We start from the raw sequence: 18,362 nt of genomic DNA on the forward strand, positions 1-18,362 counted from the left end.
ATAATAGTAGCTACATTTGAACCTTAACCAAGAACTAAGTTACTATTTTGCTCAAGAAAAACAGACTTGCTGGTGATATCAAATTAACAGTATGAACATAAGAGATCTTTCTGCAGGCTCATAAACAAATTCATGTCTTTCAATGTTTGGTGTTTGGCACATTTCCCTCAGGTGAATAGAACAATGAAACACTGCTTTCACACATACCAGAATGACAACAGCTCTTGAACACACACATTCCCAGTAACCCTGTCTTAAACGTTTTTCTTTGGTAGGCTAACGTACAGTAGATCTGCCCCACGCCCAGTCTAGTTAACAATAGGAATGCTGCTGTTGGGACATGCCCGAGGAATTCCCTGCTATGGGACTCCCCTGTTTATTTCCCTGTTTATTTCTGCTCATCATATTATGCTGTATACAGTAGGACAGACAGATGGATGAACATATAAACAAATGCTCCAAGGCCAGTCATACAGTATAGACTAAACACTTAATTTCTACTGTGACAAAATCTGACTTAAAACAGGAAGCACAGTTTTAGTAATGTGATAGGTTTGTTTTGGAGCACTCCCTTTTAACCATTTTGTGCCAACCAGCTAATCCTGAAGACGAATCTTGTACTTGCTGTAAAAGAACAGAGATGGATTGTACCGCCCTTTATCCATGATATCAAACAGTATCGAGTTCTACACATTGACACTCCAACACATCACTGCCTCCATACGGTTCAGCATACAGTACGCTAACCTGGGACTTTAGCTTCATGTCATGTCTGGTCAAGCACAAATAAATACATTTAATGAGTCAGAGTGGAGACGAACCTGCGACGAAAGGTTATTTTTATTTGTTAAGCTTTCAAATGCAATAACATGAGACTACAAGGGGGCCCCAATGACATGGTACACAATAAATAGGAGTAACATATGATTTGGACTGGGTAAGAGAGCCACACATCTTCAACACAGAGAGAACTTAAGTTTATCATTGGGTTTGTAGAGAAGCCCTTCTGTTAAAAGTTCCGCAGGCAGGTAGAAGTTTAGACAGGACGACACTGCTGACTCCTACACACACACTCAGAAAAGATAAAGATTCCAGTCTTCATAAAAATGTACAAAAGAGCTCCATGTAGTGCACTAATGAACTGAGAAAGACATGTTTGGGGACTGTTAGCTCAGACCTACGGTAGTCAGGTCATCGCCTGATTTATACCTAGCTGCACACCGGTTTCTCACACCGATAATAGCAGATCGACAAGCTCACAACATGTCGTAGATCTGCTATTTTCGGTGCCAAGACAAATTGCACAACTAAGTATAAATCAGGCTTTAGATCTCCCATCACCTGGCTCCCAAGGGAAAGGCCTATAGTTCAACTTACACAGCAAGACATTATCACCTCATAAAACCTTGAGTACAACCCCTTTTTAAATATGCTCTTCACCTGTGTGATGTTAAAGTCAATCGGAAGCTTTTAGACAGATAAACACTGCATAGTATTTTGCCAATGTCATGATCCCTGTGTTAATCACAACAGAACAGCATGCATGGTTTTAAGAGTACAGTATGCCACGTTAAAGGAACGAGTGAAGCAGACCATGTATCATTCAGGACTGATCAAATCAAGAAGAATGATTAAAAAAGACTGGTTAAACCCATCTTCTGAGTGATAAAATATTGTTAAGAGTTACGGACCTTTAAGGTTCCTCACAAATTAATCATGAGATGCTTTGTCCATGGTTGGTAGTGTTACTGAGCAGTCCTGCTTTGGGTACTTTACAAACATACTCTCCGTTTCATAACATGAAAATTAACCAGAAAGAGTAGGCCTCAGATTAAACTTACATTGTTTTTGGGAAACAAATATTGTTTAAAAGACAGTCTGCTCGAACCAAAAGAAATACTCTCAAACAATGCTTAATACTCTGAATTCATGGGCACGAGTCCATAAATTCATCAGTATAAAAAAAGAGGAAAAAAAACAGATTATGTGCTCTCCCAAAAATTCCTTTCAACATACCCCAAACCTTCTACTGTCATCCACTGTACCACCTTTTTCAATTTGACGCACCACGTTAGCTGGGCCACTACCCAACATTGGCAGGGCAATTACCCAGCTATTGAACACACCTGTCATCGTATAAGAACCTTCATTTTCAACATACTGTGTACCATGGTCATGGTATGTCACCGGCCTTTCAAAAATACCCCTTTATCACGTGATGAGGAGAGCAGTCCTTCAATAATACTGTCAGCTTATTCAGAGCAATCACCATGCCCTATTTTAAACCCTGTGCACTTAAGTTGGTCCCATATTACAATAGCACCGTCCCCCCATTACATCATTCTGTGTGTATGTAATACCCAGCCTGACTGTACAGCAAATTCTCCAGTGTTAATTTAGCCACATGAACCCTAAGCCTAGCATCATATTTCTGGGGCAAACATTCAACAAATATGCCAATCTACAAGCTCACAATGTGTCGCGACACGTTATGAGCTTGTATATAGGCTTGTATATAGGCTTTTCAAAGAAGAGATTTGGTGTAGAGGTAAAAAAGGAGAAGTATAGCCCCTTGGACACCCCGGTATATAGGGTAGTATATATACTGTAGGGTTTAAGTGGTTAAACAACACTCAAGACTTTACAGTTTATCTGTTACAACAAAAGAAACATAGAAACTGATCAGTGTCCATGCCTCCCAATTCTCTACATCTTGTATAATGGAGCAAAAAATTATACTTTACATCATCATTGATAAAAAATAAAAATGTACATTATCCAAACAGAATCCACTGGAGGACAGAACGCCTGAAATGTTAAGAAAACCGCCAGCATTGATCCAGTCTCTGGTTTTCCAGACCCAAGATTCACTTTTTCTTAAAGAAAGGACCACTCCGAGCAGGACAGTTAGCAGAGTGTTTTTGAGTGTCTTCGAGGCCCAGCCTCTAAGACTTATAGAAGCTTTAGTCTAGTTTCCGTTGATCTCCGCGGGGCCTTTGGGAATGAGCAGGCTCATCCGCCCCGTAGCGCTGGCTGCACTCTTGATCACCTCCATCCATCTGCAAAGAGACGACCAGCGTTCATCAGCTTAGACAGCGTTGAAGAGAATTCTAATCAAATAAAAACGAATCATGTGGATCCACATGGGAACACTGTAGCTCCAATAATGCGTGCCAAAAATCCTGAAGGGGCATCAACAAGAGTGTCATTTGGTAGCGGTGGACATCTTTGTGGGGTATAAACAGGTTGACTTAACATTGCCCCCCACCAGTATGTCTGCAATTACTATGCCACGCCCCTCGTGGTGACGACACATTGGAAAGCACTATATGGATCTGGGACTTCATGTGGCCAGCCTGTAACGTCAGTCTTCTATGACCAGGGGTGCACATAACTGGTGCGCAGGTGCGCATGCGCACCCAAAATAAAAAATGCGCACCACATCAGGCGACGCGAGGCGCTTTTGCGCACCAACAGCTGGGACAGGAATTTCCAAGCTTTTATTTTTTAGCAAAACTAAAAAATAAAAGCCTGGAGATCGAGGCTAGGAATTTACTTCCTGAAGCCACACTCACACAATCACTCTAAAGCACCCGTCGGCCCCATGTACAGCCATTAGGCACAGGGGTCGAGATATGACTCGCGTCGCCTCGCATTGCCTCGCTGCGTGCACGCAGCCAGCAGCGGCTGTTAGAGGCACTCGTCACCGATGATGAACGCACCGTAATGGTGCAAAATATGCCGTGAACGTCCCAATCTGGCGGATAAAATCAGCGCAGCAGCACAGGGCACCAACCTTGGGGTCTTTACCTAACAGCGTGAGAAAAAAAACGGCGAAAATCGGCGGAATTTAGAGGCAGAGCCCCCCGTTGACAAAACTGTCCGGTGGGGACCATGCGCACCAAGTCACATCTCCAGGTGCTCTTCTGCGTACCAGACCTAAAAAGTTATGTGCACCCCTGTCTATGACGTATGTGATGTATAACTCCAAATTTAGGCACGGTTTCAGCCTGGTCAGAGCCCCATTGACTCCCATTATAAAATCTGAGTAAAATAGTAAAAATCACACCCAGTGTGAAGTGGGCGGTGTGGTCACAGTGGTCATCACAGTGATGGAAGTGATTCACTTAAAAAAAAACAGAAAGTGTTTTTTTTAAAGTCCATACTGCTATTTATAGGGCTGCACATGTGTCATGTGTTTCGCTAGCCAATCACAGTCCTGAATTTGCAAAGTCAGCCAATCACATTACAGCTAGTGGTGATGACACTAGCTGTAATGTGATTGGCTGACTTTGCAAAAGTATAGATTTGCATTGACTGTGGAAGGGTTAGCGTTGTAGCCTGCGTTGTAGACTATTGGCCAATCACGGTGCAGGATTGGTCAGTGTCCAAACCTCACTTATAGGGGGCGGTTACACCGCCCCAAAAAAGGTATAAAACATATTTGAAGAAGAAGAAATTAGGTACTTCCATGGCTGTGCACAAGACATTTGATGTCGATCGGTCCAGCCATTTGCAAGATCAGTTCCTGAGACAAATACACACACCTACATATATTGTGAGCTTGTAGATCAGCCATTTTTTGCGCAACACCATCGCGTGACGAAGATAAAATAGCACTTAAGTGGTTAATCAGACTAATCAATTCAGTCGATTATAAAAAACTAGTCCATTCCCGGGTATTATCATTACGTTGTCACGTCCCCCACACACACACAACCGTAATAATGTTTTCTTAGTGTACACGGCGTGTAAATGAAAGTCCTTTAAGTTGAAGCACTTGTCTGTGTGTGTGTGCTTGTGCCAGACGGCAACATTGTAACTGAGTGGGTGTGTGGATTCGACGCATGCGTAGTTTGATCATTCGTCCCATAGCTCGTGGGGCCATCCCACGGCTGGGCAGCCGTAACTATGGCGACATTCTTTTACATAAAAACGCTAATAAACAGCTGACAATTGGGGAACGCGAAAAACGGGCTTCATGCACATGGTAATGGTCAATGGCTGTGTGCAAATGCAGATCAATTGCTCCAGCCACTGAGGAGAACCGGGCAGAACAGATTTGTGCTCACCACCCTCACACCACCCTCACAGAGCTTTGTAGAATTATAGGAGGATACATAATTTTTCTGTGTCGATTCCATGATATATACACTTTCTTTTTTTTTAAACGTGCTTCTCAATTATTAAATGAATCTAAAAAGTAATCAATAGAATAATCGCTAAGAAAATAATCGATAGTTGCAGCCCAACTGGAATATGGTAAATGAGTATTTTTGAGTGTACCTTTCAAACGTATACTCGCTCTCCGCCCGGAAAAAGTAGACGTGGGACTTGAACTGTAGCTTGAAGACATATTCCTTGTGAATGCTGTCAGACTCTCCGGGGGTGCTCACCGTGTAGCCCAGCAGTGGGAGACTGGCCAATGGGAAGTCATCCTGGACACAAAGAGGAGGACATGAACTACACAGTTCACTGCTGGATGTCATTCAAGATTTATGGTTAGAATAATATTTCTTTTCATTTCTGACGCAGAGCATTATATAAAATATGTAGCCAAAAAAACTAAACAAAAAACGAACTACAGCAGAAATGCTTAAACAATTTCAACCTGGCTCCCCTATTTTGGCCATGTCATATGCGATCATTTTCAAACAAATAGCGAGCAAGCCATTGTAAGTCTTTAGATCAGCCAAATGTGAAGAATCAGCTAAACGACAGCCAAGAATATAAAGAATGTTATTTATATAGCAGGCTGTTTAGATATATGCTAGGTTTGATGTTTAGTATCCTGGTTTCTTTGAAGCACTACACTGTTCTCTTTGCACTCTTATAGTCAACACTATCTTTTATTGACTAAATGCTTAAATTATAATTGTCTTAGGCTATTTCCGCGTGACACCATCATACAACAAAGTATGAAATAGGACTAAGTGGTTAAGACTGAAGTCAAGATAATAAAGATAGGTAAGTACAGTCACATTTCTGAATGGATATTTGGCATCTGCACAAGGTAAGGCTGAGCAGAAGCTCATGCAGATGGTGAATGTCAGGATCCGTAAGAGTACCTGGTGAGTCTTATAGAAGAACAAACAGAAGTTGGTGAAGACCACCCAGAGCTTCTGCCAGCCGTTGCTGTTCTTGAACTTCCGAAGGAGGTACCCCGAGAGCTGGTTCTGAAAGCAGGGATGTGTACACAACATGAAGTTACTCAACTCAAGATTTATTGTTAGAATAATATTTCTTTTCATTTCTGATGCAGTGCAATATATAAAATATGTAGCCAAAAAATACAGCTACTAATACAAGTATTTGGATTATTAGATTAATAATAATTTCTTGTTGCACAAAGAATGTTTGTTGAATGGCTATAATTTACTCATTTTAATTCATTAAAAACAACTGCCCAAGAATGCTTAGATACAACAGCTGAATAAGAACTTATATGGATATTGTACTAGCCAATATACTGGAATGTTTACATATTATTTGTGATACATTATACAGAACTAACTTGGCTGTGCAAAGAAAGATATCTAATTATATACATGGTCATCGTTGTAGTTGTAGTTAATTTGTTTGTGTTTAGTGTTAATAGGGTTGATGATAGGGGGGCTTCATCATCCAGGCAAATGAAGAAAGAAAAAAAACTCCTCAGGCTTTCTATTGAAACCGCAGGTGCCATCACTGGACCACTCGTTATAATGTGTCATCGTGGTCCATGGTTTAATACCTGGATCATCTGCAGATAATCAGTGAGAGAGAGGTTCTGGTTTCGATACCAGCAAACATGTGTGATGGTGTTTGGTCTCTGGCCCTGACCCAGAAGATAGCGAGGGGGGAGCTCTGGTGAAGCGGCCGGAGAGCAGAAGACTGAGATAAAAGTCACCAGACACAGAGAGAGAGAGAGCCAGAGAAAGGTGGCACAGAGAAGACAGGAGGGGGGGGGGAAACCGTGAGTTAGCATGTTAGAATTCAGTGATAGAACAGGGAAAAGGACATAAAAAGGCTGTTCGTTAGAAAAGTCCGCCTGAAGTCTGTGGAGTGAGAATGGTAGAGTGTGAGAGAGAATCACAAAGACACCAGTTCATGCATTCACGTTGTTCTATTACGTTCACCATTGGAACAAAAGAACACAGACCAGAGAGAAATATTTGTTAGAGCCATGTGAGAAATGGCTTCAGCGGGGAAAATAAAAAGCAAGAAATTAGAAAAATATGACAAAGACAATTATGGGACAGGTGAAAGGGGAGAGGTTAGAGGTTAAGCAAACCAATGGAGGAAGGAAATGAAGAACTCCACCCAGGCTAGAGTAGCCTTTTCCCTTCCGTTAACACATTGGTGCTAACGGAATACCAAACTCTGCGAAATGGGCACAATTCCTTCACTACCAGGAGGGGGTATGTATGCGTGTTTCGTGTGTCTCAAGATTGATTTATACTTAGTTGCGCGCACAATTACGCTCACAATGTGATGCGTTGTGAGCTAGCATTTTCAGGGCACGACACGCAACCAAGTATAAATCGGGCATCATAGCGGGCAGAATTAGGAGGAGTACCTCCACAGCCAGGCTGTGGTCAGACATGGACACGCTGGTGTTGCGATGCCAGCACACGTGCATGGTGGTGTTGGCGCGGTGGTGGGTCTGCTTGTCCAGTGACGTGCGGGAGGAGTTCATGTCGTCCTCCGACTCCTGCTCCAGAGAAACCTCGTCCGACGACCCTGGGTGGAAGGAAGGGAGGGAGGGAGGGAGGAGGGAGTTGTGTCGGGGAAGGGGGTGAGCCTGTAGGTCTGAATGGTGGGGATCATCCACCAGGCAATTTACTCAGCAGTGACTTGGATATTTGGTCCTGCCAGTTTTAAGCCCGACAAGAGGCAGCTTAGCAAGCAGAAATGTTGGTTCTTTTATTTCTTATTTTTCATTTTGCTTCCAATTTAGCCGTTATGCCAATTCCTAGTTCCCTGTGTTTGCTAGTCACTGCTAGAGAAAGCAGAAAAGATCTGAGCACTCAAAAAATAAGGAGAGGACGTAGATCTAAAAATACTTTAAAAGTAGCAATACTTTAGCCCTGATGAAGACCAGCCTGGTCGGAACATTTTGACCCTTTACATTTTTTTGCTACAATAAAGTATTTTTTAGAACCATGTCCTCTCCTCTTGTTTTTTGAGTGCCCGGCAGATCTATTGTGCTTTCTTCAGTTATTGTTCCCATTAATCCTAGTAGCACCACTAGTCTACTTTTCTCATCTTTTTATCTCCGTTGAGCGCCTGGTTGTGGTTTGTTCTCCTGTTTTGCCTTTTATATGCTCCTATACTTGGTAATATGGAGAGCAGAGAAAACCACATGTCTACCTCTGATACACTTGACGTCAAGGTCGCTTCTTTTCACCCGACAATGAGGAGTTTGACCGGAAGGATGTAACGCATGCAGAAGAACACGCCAATTGTCCTAGTTCCACACCCCACTGAACTCTCATTGTTTAATCAATACCGAAGAACAGAATAATCATTCACTCACATTTACACAACAAACGATTTGCTACTCTATAAGGACACCTGACAAAACAAGGGTTAAAAGTAAGCTCTTACGGTTCGAGCGATCTCCGAGCCCGTCGTCCAGGAAAATGTCTGCCTTCTCCTGTGATTTCTTGGCCATCTCGATGGCCATGTTTAAATCTTCGATCCACTTCCCCATCTCCACCTTAGAGCTGTAATCAGAGGAGGTGGAACGATCGCAACTTTGACTGGCCAATTGACACTTTGACAGTATAAAAGCTGTCAAGAGCGTGTGTGGGTGTGTGTGTGCGCGTGTGTGCGTGTGTGTGTGGCTGTATATTCGTACCTGGCAGCCACTACGATGGTCCTCTGAGCGGAGTAGATGGTGAAGCAGTGTGGCACCGACCACTCGTTCTCACTTTCCTCCACCTGGAGAGCAAGAGAAGAGAAATTCAGAGTGAGATGGATGGGGGACACAGTGCCAGTCTTGTTAGCGATCACCAGCATGGCACAGAGACAGCTACGCCCACCCACCCCATCCCACTTTAGACACTGGCCAGACAACCGCTGGAGGTTTCACCAAGGTAATAGATCAAAAGGATTGGACAAAAAAAAAAAGGGAAACATGAGGCAGAACAGATCACGGGAATACCTGCCAAAGATACTCTACTGGGGGTGTCCAAACTGACGAGGGTTCAATTCATTAGCTTAACCCTTTAAGACCGGGAATGCATCTGTGTGTCATTTTAAGATTTATTTGGCTACTCAAAAATGTATTTGGCTACAGATATACAAGCTCATAGCACTCAGCTTGTAGATCTGCTATTTTTTTAAATTACAAAAATGTGTGCAAATATTTTATTTAAAAGCGGACATTTGTAACTCAAATCTTTGCTTCTGGGGGTCCCTGGAACTAAATATTTTACAAATGTTCGCTTTAAAAAAAAATATATTCCAATATTTGCACAAATGTTCACAATTTTTCAAAAATAGCAGATCTACAAGCTCATAGCTTATTGTTGCCACACTATGAGCTTGTAGATCTGCTATTTTTGAAAAGCCAAAGAAATCTTAAAACTACACAAATGATGCTTTCCCGGTCTTAAAGGGTTAAACACTCAGCCTCCCACCCAGCAGCATCCGCATCTTTAGGGCCCAAACACACCTACCAGACTGCAGTCAATGGAATTCAAAATGTGCCAAGTCGGGGCAAAGGTCCCAGGGCAAGGTGAGGCCAGTCTGTCTCCCCTTAGTGGGAAATTGGCACAGCCCTTTATGTTGGCCCGGTGTCGGGAAAAAGTAGACATGAGTCAGAGCCAAGCAGACACTAAAGCCTTTAACATCACTCTTGAGATGCCAAAGAGGAATTTCCCCTTTATGTTCCTTCCTTCAAGTTAAAGTTAAGTTGGCATTTGCACTTCAAGTTATTTCGTCCTGACATTCATAAGACACACAGGAGTCAGGTGGCCCGATGGGGCAGACAAGGGCCGACTTGTCTTGAGCAACCTGTTAGGTGTGTTTTTTATTTTTTATTTTGTCTACACAAGCACGGTAGAGGAAGAAGCTGGGGGGCATCCGAGCTGGAAGAGCTATAGGGGTGACGTTACTTACCGGAGCGTCCAGAACTATGAGCTGCAGCCGGGAGTAAAGCAGAGACATGTGACATTAGGGGACCCAAGGTCCTCCTCTATGGTCAGTGCACTCACGTCACAGTGCTCAACAGCTACAACCAACCACAGACCTTTTTTTTTTTTTTAATCCGCTGTTACCTCCTACAACATCTTGCAGACCCTTCAGTTTGCTTTGTCTTACCGTGACTAATAGCCAATCAAAACAAAGCCTTGTGTGCCAAGAATTAATCATGAATATGTAAACATTTGAATGCTGGTGGAGGAGCAGCCATTACACTGTACTAATCACAATAGTACAGTGTAATGGCCGAGGCTTCTCCCGTTGTTCTGGTGGGAAATAAAGTTATCCACTGAATGGCAGCTCTCAAATGATATACTATATTCAATACCCAAATGTGTAGATAGTGAGATTAACCACATGAACACTAGCATCCCTATTCTGGGTATGTTATAATAACATTCTGTAAAAATAGGCGAACATTTGGCAACAATAGACAAACATTCGGCAATAATAGTAGATCTGCGTATTGTATTTAGGGTTTATGTGGTTAAAATGTATATCCGTCTGGTCTTTTGTTTGTTCCGTCTGCTTTGAAGATCACTAGGTCTTGTGTACACTGACCCACATGAACGCTTAAAGGCAGAGGTTAGAAGGTCACTAGAGCTTATACTCACAATCATGCCATGAAGGGGCAGCTGGCCATGGACTTTGAACTGATTGGTTGCTGTGACACCTTTGCTTGTATACAGGAGCATGTCTGAGAACTGTAAAGTGTTTGGGAACAGTGATATAAAAAAAAGTTACTTAAATACTGTGCCCATTTTAACATTTCACAGTTAAATTAACCCATTAAAGCATCACTTTGTGCCGCGCTGCAAGCTTGTACATCTGCTATTTGTAATTCTTTGGGAAAACTATTGAAAATGTTTGGAAAGTTTTGTCTTCTCTTCTGGGGTCCCTGGCACAAAACATTTTCAGATGGGGGGTTCTGCGGCCACACACACACACACATACACACACACACACACACACACACACACACACACACACAAATGTGGGGGTCCTTGACATGAAAAAGGGTGAGAACTACTGATTTAGAAGGCCTTTATAGAATCGGCCTCACGTCTTAATGGGTTAACACACTCAAGATTTAACAATGTGAGATGAATTGAATTTAACACAAAGAACAAATGATCTCTCACCAGGAAAAACATCCGTTGCTGTAGGCCTTTCTTAGTGAGCTTGTACAAACAGCCCTCTCGTATGAACTCCTGCAAAAAGAAAGAGCAGTTTTAGATGCATTTCACTGTTCTGCCTCTAGTCTTGCCCTGCCGCTGAGCAGCACCCTCTATGTCCTGCAGCAGGCCACTGCACTCACCCTGCCCGGTGTGGTCAGATTCTCAATACCGATCAGGTCTCTCTGCAGCTCTGTGAGCTTCTGGAAGTTTTCCAGGCGGATGAGACTGCTCTGGAGCTGACTGGCTATCTCAGCCACCTCCTTCAGGGCCTCTGTGAGGAAAAAACACACGTCATAAGCTGCCAAAATACTGAAATCAGTGTCTGTCACTCACACACACACACACACACACACACACACACACACACACACACACACACACACACACACACACACAGTACTAGACTACCAACGTGGTCGAGATGACTGAATTAGCTGAAATTAGCCGTCCTATTGATCAGTTGATGGAAGATAAACATGGGTTGGTGTTTTAACCCATTGAGACCTGAAGCCGATTCTACATGTCTCCTAAATCTCAACAGTTTTCTGAAAAACGTTTGTTTCTACATCAGTGGTGCTCAAACTTTTTCATGTCAAGGACCCCCAAAATGATATGTATTTGGCCGTGGACCCCCATCAAAATATTTTGTTCCAGGGACCCCCAGAAGCAAAGATTTGAGTTAAAAATGTTCGCTTTAAAAATATATATATTCAAAGATTTGCACACATTTTCACGATTTGTCAAAAATAGCAGATCTACAAGCTCGTAGCGCGGCACTCGGTGCCGCGCTATGAGCTTGTATATCTGCTATTTTTGAATAGCCCAAAGTGTAAAATAATGCTTTTTTAGCTCAAATCTAAAAAATGACACAGTTCCAGGTCTTAATGGGTTAAGTTGAGCAGTCTCTCACCCTGGCAATCGTCATGGTCCGGGTGGTCGGGTGAGTAATGCTTGCACAGTCTCTCCAGGATGAGCTTGTAGTGCATCAGACGCTGGATGGGCTTGAGCAGGAAGGTGTTGAGCGGCAGGTAGCACACCTTCTGCAGCTCAAACTCCTTGTAGACCGTCTCCAGCTTCTTCAGCCTCTTGGAGGCTTTCTCCAGCTCTGTCAGCACCTCGTCATGTTTCTGGAGGTAGCTGGTGAATTCCTGACGATGTGGAATACAACTCAAGCCGCTTAACATTTCTACTTTTTTAATCCTGTGCGAATCAGCGGTTCTCAAACGGTCTCATGTCAAGGTCTCTCACCTTAAGGGCGCACATATTCCTCAGCATCACATCGCCGATCCTTTGGTAGTCACCTTTGACGTGAGCATTTGAGCGTCCCTCCCTGGTTAAGACAACAGATTGATATTTGAATAGATTTAGTCAGTGTTACGATGTCACCATCGTCAGCTTTCCCGTAACTCGTCATACATGTCATTGCTGTCGGGCAGAATCTCCATCTCTCCACCACTCTCTACTAGTGTCACGCGACGGTAGTGAAAATAGCAGATCTACAAGCTCACAGCGCGTCGCATCATCATGACGTGTTGTGAGCTTGTACATCTGTTATTTTCACTATTTTAGAAACATTTTGAAAGTGAAAGTCGTTAATTGTGTTTGTGGGTTTTCTAAATATTGAGCCAATGAAAAGTTAAACAAGGGCTTGTGACTAAATAATAACTACATTGGAACCATTGGAATACAGGTTCTTTTTTCCTGAAAAGAAAAAGGTTTTGGTTTCCACCAGACAATGAAGATACACAAATAGCTGAGGAAGACCTACCAGAGAGCCAGTCTCTGGTCTATCTCTTTGAGGAAGCCTCGATGGAACTCGTAGATGGGGTCGATGTTGGAGAAGAGCAGGGTCATCAGGCCTTCTGGCATGGCGTTTTCTTTGATCACAGCACTGCGGAACCACTGGGAGCGGTGGGAACCAACAGTCATGTTTACACAATAATATTGTGATACATTGTGATTTTTATCACGGCCGTAACACACTACAATGTATCACGATCTTAAACACATGAACTCTAGTGTCTCTATTCTGGCCATGTGATAATAGGGAAACATAGACAACGCAACACAATCTGAGCTTGTGTGTTGACATTTTCCCAAAGAGATGTGACAATGAAGTTTGACTGATTGAGTGATTGACCCCGTATAGAAGTATAGACCCCTGGGTCAATTGAAGTATATAGGGATTAAGTGGTTAAGTGTATCATTGCTTTTATAACATGACTGCCAAGTAGCAAGTAACAGCCAGATTCACCACAGACTTTAACCAAAATGTGCTGTTGCCAACAGAAGGGTAGCATAGCAATGAGTTACAGTCATTATACGAAGGAGAGAGAATAGACTCACCACCGTGATGACCTCCAGGTCTTTCAGGTATGTCCGCTCTGTGGTCAGAATCTCTTTGGCAATAAAGTAGGCCTTGTCAGTGGGATATCTCTGCAGGAATAGAGAGAGTTAGTACCCTTGGCAGAGAGTTCCAGAGGAAATCTACAGTGAAGATATAGCGTTTGCGCACTAAATGTGACACTAAACAAGAATTTCATTCACTCCCGCTGTAAACCCAGCAGCCTATCGTAAAATCATAAAAAAGGCAGGCATGGATGGCCCCCGCCCAGCCTTGTTAACTTTGGCTCGGTGATGTTGGACTGGGTTTCCAAACGTGGAAAAATTGGGTAGCGAGTTGAGGCAGGGGGATGGAAAGCAGCGTACCTTCCTCCTGCCCTCCTCGTCCTCCTCTAGCCTGGCATTGCTGCCCACCTCGCTCAGGATGGGGCTTTGCAGGGGAGAAGGGGCTTGGCCCGGGAGGCTGAGGGTGGACATCTGGAACGAGGGCGTAGGTGAGAGGCAGAGAGGGCTCTTGGGGTTGAGCGGCGAGAGCTGGGGGCTGTCCGTGACGGAGCCTGTGGGACAGAGACGCCACAGTTATATGGATGGATTATGGATTCACTGTATGGGAAGTGAAAAGAAACAATACATATGTATTGTACACAACGCAAAATTCTGCATGATAATTATGTAACTTAAGTGTGTAAAAATGTATCCGCAAGGGTACTGTGACAACATGGAACGGGAGAAACCCCAAATCACACAGGAGAAACTTGCGCTCTTTTGTTTGCTCCGTATGGGAGGAGCATACAGCTAACAATGCCCTCAACGAGAACACATGCAACGCGTTGGACAAAAGCAAAGTGACGACACATGAACCCAGAGGGGAAAACGTAGTCCAATGCCAAACACAGTGATGCAACATATCATGTTTATGGGCACGAAACTTAAAGAATCAGGTCTATCTTTGTTCTAGGCCTCTCAGTAACAGCCTTCTTTTATAGAACATGTCTCCCATAATTCAAACAGTTTATTATCGCCAAACAGGAAAGCTTTCATCCCGCAGACAACATGCCTGGCATGCAAACTCCTGGTTGTTATTTCCAGAGACGAGTGTAATACTTCATCATCAATGCATTTTTTGGATGCCATCACACAAACACACACACGTCGGTATGAAATGAAAGGGAAGATGGAAAGGGCAGATCAAGGCGAGTAAAGCCTGAGTTATACTTCGTTGCGTGCTGTGTCGCACACAGCAGATCTACAAGCTCACAATGCGTGGCGGCACATTGTGAGCTTTTAGATCAGCTATTTTCGGTGTGTGACACTGGCGTGCAACTAAGAATTACGTTTAAATAGTGCCACCCATCAATTGTTTCTCAGAGCAATAGCCCTTTAGAATAAAGCCAGATGATTTATCGTCGACTGCTATAACACGGCTGATTAGATTACATTAGAGAGACTGACTTTGCTCTTGTTCAGCCTGAGTGTTTTGCCTTCAGACAGAACGGGACAGAGGTACTGCAGGAGGAAAATGCTGGCCTAGTCTTTATTGAGTCACGGGTCACAACAGCTGTTCTTCCATTTTTCTCAAGGAGGAGAAGAAAAAGACAAGGGGGGGGGGCAGGGGAGGAGGGGGAAAAAAGTCACTCCTCGACCCGGAAACAATTGCCTGGGTAGAGACTTAATCGGAATGCGGTCCGTCTGGGCAGTGAGCGTTCGTTTACAGTTTTATCTGAAGGAGTGCCCCATGGGGGGACACACAGAACAGAGAGGGGAGGGGGGAGGTTTAGCTGTGTAGAGTGACTTGGCACAGAGCCTGTCCAAACAGGGAGCACGCACTCAGCTGGAATTAGGTTGTGGAATCTAGTGTTTGAGGAGGCCTTGCCCAACCCCCAACATCAGAATAGTTCAGGCCTCTTCCCCAGTAAGAGAGGAAAACCACGGATTGATTTACACAGACCCTGTAGGCTTATTTTCCTGATTTTGTCAGAATGACGAACACTTTATCGCAGTGTTTTGGATGTCTAAAGTGCAGAAGGATATGTGATACCCTATTGGCCAGCAGCAGTTTAAAGTACTGTGCCAAAGTACAAAGTTATAATAACAAGAGGCCAAAATAAGAAATTCCCCACTTTTGGATGCAGATGGAAGCACATTGCTCTGACATGAACCCTAAGCAGGGAAATGAAACTTCCATCACAGTTTAAACACAATATTAGCTTTTCAAAGCAATTCATAAGGAGATAATGGATGATTTCAGTAATGGCTAATGCAGAACATTAGAATGAAAGTTAAAGAAGCACATCAGTATCATGTTAGGAACTGGCTGTGGTAAGTTATGATTATTATAATGCAGAACCTCTGGGGATTCTTTCTGTTCTCCCCTGGCCCTAATGCCTCAAACACTGCTTAAGGATTTGGGTGGAATTACTTGGAGGGAAGACAAAGTGCATTTGATCAAACTTGTTTTTTTCTATGTCTGTACTGTACAAATGCCACCTCTACCACAATTCCACCCCTGGCCCATAACAAAAGAACAGGCTGGAAAAGTTTACAAATGCAACAACACAGGCTGAGAAAAAGCTTTCCAACATCATTTTCTCATCATCATTGCTACTTGGATTTCAATCTGAGGTATCCAAAAAAGATTAAGTCTGACATCTGATGTACCCAAAATTGATTACTTTATTCTTGAGAGTAAAACATACAAACAATTAAGTACAATTCTGATGATAATTAGTAATCATATACATGTTCATCAGGAGTTAAGTGTTGATTACTTGATGCCTAAGTGCAGTTATCTTAGCTGGTTATAGTTGTCAGCTCCCCTAATAAAATGTTAAAATCAGACTTGCAGGAAAGAATCCAGGCTGACTGAAAGAATAAAAGCCATGGGTTGAAACTGTTAAGCAGATCAGTCTGTTGTATATTTTAACCAAGTGCTGAAGGCATCTGGTACAAAATAACCATCCACGCCGTCCAAGGTGACACGGGGAACAACTGTCCTCACTTGTGACTGTAGAGAGGGTTCAAAAGCACACTTCTTTTTTTACAAATGTGGATATTCTTTGTACTTTTCACAAGGGAATGTGGTGATCTGGTTTGCTTCAAAATGACAATGAGAACAGACTAAGAGCTAAACTGTCGCTTAAAGAGTCACCAGTAACGGCCTGACCACTCTCTTGAAAAAAGATAGAAACCTTTCCAACACAGTCAGAGGAAACATAATACGTCTAAAAGTAAAATCGGAACAGGCACTTGGGACATGCATCAAGAAAATGAATGAGGAAGTACTTTAAGGCACTGCAAAGATCAAGTAAACCGGCTGTCTGTTATACAAACAGAATGAAATCTTGAGTGTTCAGTAACTCTGAAATGTACAAATCTTTACAATTTGCGAATTAAATGAACACTCAGGAATTTACTGTGTATAACCTTCACTTGCTGGCTCTCTTGTAGGTAAATAGAACAACATGTGCCGTGAGAAAGAGTCAAATCTTCCATCAGGCAGATAAACAAACGATAGGAAATTAAAATGGGGACTCAAGATTTTATGGAAGGAGGAAATGACATCAGTGTCATAAAGAAACACCACTGATCACGTTCATTCTTAAGATATTGTAGATCTTTAAACAGCAAAGCGCTTCAAACACTGATTCTCTGCTCCCCCGAAACAAGAACTCTCAACACAACACCAGAGGCACATCTGGAGCCCGGATGACTAAAAATGCATCCACGGATGGTTAACATGTTACTAGCCGACTGCTGCCAAGCCAGCAGGCTACTTTTATTTATCAACACTATAAAACGGACAATCTCAAATATTCCAGCAAAGTGACGAAATTCGGATCTAATGTGCAAAAGGATCCCACAGCAGTGTTATCCGTCTTAACTCTAATAAAACAGGCCCAGAATACCATCTACTTGGCGTTCCGACAACAGCTAATGCCAAGATCCAGAGCATGTTTACAAAAAGGAAACCACATGCCAGGATCAACACATGAGCAATATCTGTCCGGATACAGTTGTTGCTGTTGTAAAAAGCTGTCTGTTGGTGCAGGGAACAGCACTGCTATGTTTCTATCAAACATACATGAGCTACTACTCTAAATGTTCATAATTAGTTTGCAAGGGAAAAGAGACTTCATAAAACATCATTCATGATACATTCATTCCATTGGAGGTGGTGTCAACAGTATACTTATTGGCTCAGCAGTACACTGTTTACATTCTAAGTGAACTCAATGCTAACAAAAATGTGATTTTGTGTCCATTTGGTGCAAAAATTATTTCACCCTGCCATTAAATGTACAATGCATGCAAATCTCTGCTAGCCATCACACTGCTGTTGATGCCTAGATTTGATGCAGAGGATGCCGACAGTTACCATAGCTACCAGCAGATGTCACCACGGCACACACTTAAAAGGGCAGTGGTTACACTGGTATGTCCTATTTGTAAATTCTGTATACTAGGCCCTTAGAGAACACTAAATCAGGCCAAGTACCAAATAAATGTTTACCCTGAGATCACAGTGGTGTTAAGAGTAACAATCTCACAAATCTTCACAGAACAATGACTACTACGCATCTATGATCAATGTCTAAACTAAACTGCACAAGACAATGTTAAAGTGAATGTAATTATTACCTTATATTTATTATT

General features: G+C 42.8%; 1 protein-coding gene across 1 annotated transcript in view; it reads right to left on the reverse strand.

Annotated features, from left to right (window-relative positions):
* Positions 1 to 822: 822 nt before the first annotated feature.
* Positions 823 to 18,362, reverse strand: part of farp2 (FERM, RhoGEF and pleckstrin domain protein 2) — a 45,462-nt gene continuing 27,922 nt past the window's right edge. Inside the window, exons 14-27 of the mRNA XM_084066564.1 lie at positions 14,076 to 14,266; positions 13,713 to 13,802; positions 13,135 to 13,268; positions 12,615 to 12,696; positions 12,277 to 12,514; positions 11,507 to 11,637; positions 11,331 to 11,399; positions 10,803 to 10,892; positions 8,843 to 8,925; positions 8,590 to 8,708; positions 7,559 to 7,722; positions 6,069 to 6,176; positions 5,287 to 5,438; positions 823 to 3,059 (exon numbers count right to left, since the gene is read on the reverse strand). Coding sequence (XP_083922690.1) covers positions 2,969 to 3,059; positions 5,287 to 5,438; positions 6,069 to 6,176; positions 7,559 to 7,722; positions 8,590 to 8,708; positions 8,843 to 8,925; positions 10,803 to 10,892; positions 11,331 to 11,399; positions 11,507 to 11,637; positions 12,277 to 12,514; positions 12,615 to 12,696; positions 13,135 to 13,268; positions 13,713 to 13,802; positions 14,076 to 14,266 — 1,742 coding nt within the window. The 3' untranslated portion in view covers positions 823 to 2,968. The remainder of the gene's footprint in view (positions 3,060 to 5,286; positions 5,439 to 6,068; positions 6,177 to 7,558; positions 7,723 to 8,589; positions 8,709 to 8,842; positions 8,926 to 10,802; positions 10,893 to 11,330; positions 11,400 to 11,506; positions 11,638 to 12,276; positions 12,515 to 12,614; positions 12,697 to 13,134; positions 13,269 to 13,712; positions 13,803 to 14,075; positions 14,267 to 18,362) is intronic.

The sequence above is a fragment of the Gymnoscopelus microlampas genome (genome assembly GCF_963454915.1).
Source record: "Gymnoscopelus microlampas genome assembly, chromosome: 9".
In the NCBI taxonomy this organism is placed as follows: domain Eukaryota; kingdom Metazoa; phylum Chordata; class Actinopteri; order Myctophiformes; family Myctophidae; genus Gymnoscopelus; species Gymnoscopelus microlampas.